The following is a 5494-nucleotide window of genomic DNA, read 5'->3' as shown; positions in this document are numbered from 1 at the left end:
GCTTCCTAAATCATGCAAAGAACCTAAATCAATACAAGATCATTTCTCATCTTCTCTTTTTGGCATGGCAAGTTGTTGGAGTTTGATTCACTAATCAAGACCTCTAACTTGTGTTGTTGCCTACATTATTATTGACCGGCCTTAGATAGTTGTGACTTCTACATAAGTCCAATTACAATTGCTTAACATAGCGCTAAATTGCCTTATGGCACACTAACTCTAACACTAACCATTAACCATTAACCATTACCATTTAATTCTTGCTCTTTACATTTATGCAATTTACTATTCTTGTACATATTATTCATTTGTTTTGCTCTTTGCTCACTTGAGCACATGTTTATGTTAATGCAATTTGCCTTTTGCTCACTTGAGCACATAATTGTGTATATATTATTGTGCTTGTGTTTTGTTTTGATTGTTGTGGACCAAATGCAAAGAAATGGACAAATGGACTTAGTTTCTAGGACATTCCCTATGCAAATTGGAGTAAAGGACCTTAATGTTGAAGATGGATTAGAAAAACCAAATTTCTAAACTCAATCTTGTCCATTCTTGATTTACTTCATGGAACCTTTTGATGTGTGTGCTTTTATGCTAGGGGATCCTATTTGAGCCAAATTGAAGAACCATTGCCATGTTCATCCAAAGTGAAAGATACAAGAGACATTTGGGGATCTTCTAAGAGCTTGTTTGATTATGTTGATTGCTTGAGCTTACACTTATTTTTCTTGCATATTCCAAAGGATGGGAGCTACTTGGATCATCAATATGATCTCAAGAGAGGAACTCCATTTGCGGTTTTGTTTCTTATCCTCCATCTCTTGTATGATTAGGACTTTAGCCATTCTTCTTCTTCCCTCCACTCTAACTCAAGCCAAAACTTTTGTGCAAACATTTAACACTTCTTTTCAAACATTAGAAACTTAAGTCTTATGCTTGTGATTTTTAAACCTTCTTTTCATAACACTTATTTTGAATTGAATCTTTAAGTCAACTTTGACCATATTTTGTAAATACTTTTCATTAGTAAATATAACTCATTCAAATACTTTTGTGGTTTCAATGTCCACTTTCTTAATCAAAACATTTCATAACCTTTAGCTATTAGGTTTGAGTTATCCTTGAAGTAGATGTAATACTCACCTATATCCTTAGTGATGGACAATGAGTCTTCCATGCTTATTATAGGGTTAACCCCTCACTAGCATGTTGAAGCTATCCTCACATGGTGGATTTGTGGTTTTAGGTTGAGTTCTCCCTTGGATAACAAAAGACCTTAAGGCTTTTGGACCAATCAATTCACCAACTCATTTTTAATATTTTTACCCCGAGCTACGAGGTTTTGATCCTAATCTTTTTTAAGATGGTACGTAGGCAATGGTTTTATCCATCCAAACACAAAATGTAAATAACTTGTATATTCTCTTCTCATCTCTTCAATCATGTTTGCACAAATAAATTTTCACAAAATACCAACCTTACAACAAATGTGAAAAGGGCTCCTTAGGAGTACCTAGGATGTTTTGGATGCTTAAAACCTTCCCATTGCATAACCAACCCCCTTACCCCGATCTCTGACATTTTTACTAGTTTTTGATTCAATAAAACTTTTAGGTTTTTGTTCGCTTTCTAACCATTCCTTTGGATAAATAGAAGTGCGGTGGCGACTCGACTTGTATGGCTTACCTTGGATTTAGTCAATATCTCTAATGGTAACGAATACCCCGCTACACTGAGTAGCATCTGATAGTTGAATATTTTGTATCTGATGTAATTTTTTATCTGATGTTTGATCAGAGTCCTACACACTACGAAAAAATCTCGTTAGAGTACCATTTTTGTTTCATCCTTTATTATCATCAAAATCTTATAGATATATTGTAGAACCAACTTTGTTCTTACAATCTCCCCCTTTTTGATGATGACAAAACAATACAGAGTAAAGGTGAAACATTAAAGACAATCTTAGATCATATAGGAAAGTGGGCTCCCCCTGAGTTAAATCCTTGGATAACTCAGAAGTTCTTACCGGATCTTTCTTGGTTTAGTTCTTTAGCTACATTCCTGCATATCTTTAGTCATTGATTTAGTAATAATTTATTAATAATGCTTGCAATGCTTGAGAGGATTTAGTTATGTTTCCATCAGAGTTGTTTTAGTTCTCCCCCTTTTTGTCAGAATAAAAAAGACATAGCAAAAAAGGTTGATATTGATAAACAGAGTAGTTACAGGTAGGCAGCATATAAGGCAGATATCAGAAAGCAAAAAAGAAGCATCAAACCAGAGAAAGCAACAAACAATTAGCCTAGGTGCCTAAGGGTTTAGGGGCGGAGGCATCCTTTGGAGCAGCTGGGACAACATGTTCTGAATGTTGAGGTTGATAGAGTCTTGTTGATCCAGCCTGGCCCGAACTACCTATTGTTATTTCTGCAGTTCCTCTAGAGTCTTCAAGACCAGAGGGACGAACCCAAAGTTGGAGTGCTCCCCCTGAGTTAGAGCATCAGCTTTAGCTTTGGCAGCTTCTTCAGAAATGTGAGTTGCTTCTTCAGCTTCGGCTTTAGCTTTTGCCTCAGCCTCAGTAGCAGCCACATCAGCAACGGCCTTGGCTTCAGCTTGTCTAATTCTTTGAAGTTCTTCTTGGCGCGCTTTCTCTCCAGCTTCCTTTCTTGCCCGTTCCTCAACTTCTCTAGCTAAGCGCTCTTGAAGTCTAATACCAGCGTCTCTGATAAAGTCATTGCGGACTTGTTCAGAGAGGCCTTTCAACTTGAAGGCTTCAGAGGTCATCCAACTTATCACTCTGCTCAAGTGGATCCTTACAGCAGAGGGATCATCACTGATGCCAGAATTGATTGTTAGAGACTTGACCTTCTCTACTGAAGACTTTACAAAAACTTGTATTGCCTCTTCTAGGATAGGGAGGGTAGTCTCTAGTTTCAGTGTTAGATGCTGGGGAGGATGGAGGAGGTGAGTTTAGGGCGCTGAGATTTAGTGTGAGAGTTATGGAGGCAATGGAAGTTGTGGGTGTGGGAATGGCAGAGGGTGATTGTGATGTTTGTTCAGGTTCTGGGTGATGTTCAGATTGTGGTTGGGTTGGTTGTGGTTCAGAGTGGATTGGTTGTTGTGTAGGTGGTGGTGTTTGTTCAGATGTGGTGCGATTTGGATGTTCAGGAGGTGGGGAAGGAAAGTCTGGTGCAGGTTCAGAGTGTGATGGTTGTTGAGAGGCCAGAGTACGGGTTTGTAGCTGAGCCATAGTGGGGGATTGGGAGTCAGATGGTTTGGTGTCAGAGGAGAGTTCGTAGTAAGGTGGGGATTGAGGAGATGGTGATGATGATAGTGAAGTGGTTTCATTTAGTATTTCTGCTTCTGAAACGGGTAATGTGGTGGTAGCGAGGTTGAATTTAAGAGAGGGTGGGTTAGAGGATCTGGTGGTTGAGGGAGGAGTTTCATAAGAGGTGTATATGGGAGTTGTTTGGGGAAGAGAAGAAGCAATTGGTTTAATTTTGACAGAGCGAGAGAGAGGTACAGACTTACCTGGAGAGCCAACCAGAGGAACTATGGGTCTTGATCTAGAGGATTCTCCCAGCTTAGCTTTCTTCGCCTTCTTGGACTTCTCAGAGGGATCTCGCATCCTCTTCATGAAGTTAGGTGGATGCTCAGGAAGCCAGTCCACTGTGAAGTCAGAGATATCCACCCCTTGATTGGCAAGATCCTGTAGATAGTAGGATACTACCTCTGGAGGGTCAATCTTGGAGAACAAGTAGAGTCCGTTAGGAATCTCCCTCTGATCTCTGAGTGTTTCCCAGGAGGTATCAAGTGTTGGTTTGGCTCTAACTTGATTAATGATTCCCATGCTCTTCAGATTCCGAGCATTCAACGGTCTTCCAGTGTCAATGGTGACATCTTGCATGAGTCTGAGCTAAATCAGGTGATCCACTAAGTCGCTCTCAATCAATACATCTGATATGAGTCTCCCCAGAGGGATGTAGTTTCTTGTCTTCATGTTGTTTATGGTGTCTTTGATTGAGTCTCTGAGGTATTTGAAGAGGAGTTCAGGTAGACACAGTTTCAGACCCTTGTGAATGCAGTACAAGATACACTTTTGATCTGTGTTGATGTAGTCAAAAGAGTTTGAAGCAGGGCGATGATGAATGGTGCCTTAGATGATCTTCAACCAGACCCGGAGGTTCTGATGTAGCTCCTTGTTACTGGAATGCTTGCCTTCAGCATTCTGTTGGAAGATGGTAGGGTTGATTTCCTTGGACAAGTATTTTGCCCTAGGGTTTATGTTGTAGATGCGTCTACCTCCTGTCTTCTCCATGTTCAGAAGGGAGGCAATAGATTTCTTAGTGATGACTATATTGACTCCCAGAACATAGGAGATAATGTAGTGATCATCTGAGTCTGCGAAACGCCAGAACTCCTTCACCAGATTCGTGTACACAGGGCCATAGAGGCGTTGAAAGTATGTTTCCCGCCCTTGCATTTTCAATTATCCAGTAAGGTTTACGCCATTTCGATTCATGTTTTCGAAATCAACCAAAGATTCACATAGAACTTCAAGCTTCTCAAAGGGAGTTGCTAGATGTATGTGGGGCTCACGATCGAGGATGTGGGGTTCCCTGTAGACTGGGGTTGAGACGACACCGGTGGTTGCAGTAGTTTGTTGGCTTGAACTGGGTGCTTGCTCCGTTTGAAGGTGAGAAAAAAATAAGAAAGGGGGGGTTTGAATTGTTTGAAAAATAAGCGCTTTTGCAAAATGAAATCACACAATGATTTTATACTGGTTCGCTTATAACACAAAGCTACTCCAGTCCACCCGGCCAAGGTGATTTCGCCTTCAACAAGGACTTAATCCACTAATCTTGAAAGATTACAAACAACCCCTAAGAGAGAAGAAAATCTCTTAGTCCTCTCAAGTCTACAGACTACAAAGAGTCACTTGAGGAAATCAAATAAAAATAGATACAAGATGTGTAATCTAGAGTGCTTCTAAGAAAGCAAATATTACAAACTTAAGAACAAATATTTCACTTGATAAACAAAAGCTTAGTGAAAATCTTTGAAGAACAAAGATGTTTTTCTTGAGCGTGATATAATTTCAGTATAGTTTTGGCTAGTGATTTCTTGCTTACTGAAGGTTGATTTCTTCTCTTTATATAGGAGTTGAAGTAGTGTTGAAATAGAGTTGAAGTAGAGTTAAATCTGCTGGATAATGAGATGTAATTACGCCATTCCATAAATAGCTTCTGCAGGAGACTTTTTCTCTTAGAAGTGACTACTTACCACAAGTAGTATCTTCTCTCTTGGAAGTGGAGATTAACGTCTCTTTCTAATTGAGGAAATCCATTTGCAGAACTTTAACTTGGCTTAAACGTTACTTCATCATGATTAACAATTCTGATTAGAGTCTTCATGTATCTGGAGAAACTTGGGATCTGGCTTCTGATGTTATTTCTTGAGAGTTCAGATAGCGCTGATAAATATCAGAGTT

The 5494-nt window shown here is 39.6% G+C and overlaps 1 protein-coding gene across 1 annotated transcript; it reads right to left on the bottom strand.

The window, feature by feature from the left end:
• Positions 1-2424: 2424 nt before the first annotated feature.
• LOC127135751 (uncharacterized) lies at positions 2425-3910 on the bottom strand. Its single transcript, XM_051062392.1, has 2 exons — positions 2838-3910; positions 2425-2725 (listed from the first exon to the last, which is right to left on the bottom strand). Exons 1-2 carry the CDS (start codon positions 3908-3910, stop codon positions 2425-2427), a joined length of 1374 nt encoding a protein of 457 aa, XP_050918349.1.
• Between the last annotated feature and the right edge of the window lie 1584 nt (positions 3911-5494).

The sequence above is a fragment of the Lathyrus oleraceus genome, chromosome 4, assembly GCF_024323335.1.
Source record: "Lathyrus oleraceus cultivar Zhongwan6 chromosome 4, CAAS_Psat_ZW6_1.0, whole genome shotgun sequence".
In the NCBI taxonomy this organism is placed as follows: domain Eukaryota; kingdom Viridiplantae; phylum Streptophyta; class Magnoliopsida; order Fabales; family Fabaceae; genus Lathyrus; species Lathyrus oleraceus.
The sequence above is the reverse complement of the archived record's forward strand: the minus strand, read 5'-3'. Positions and strand labels throughout refer to the sequence as shown.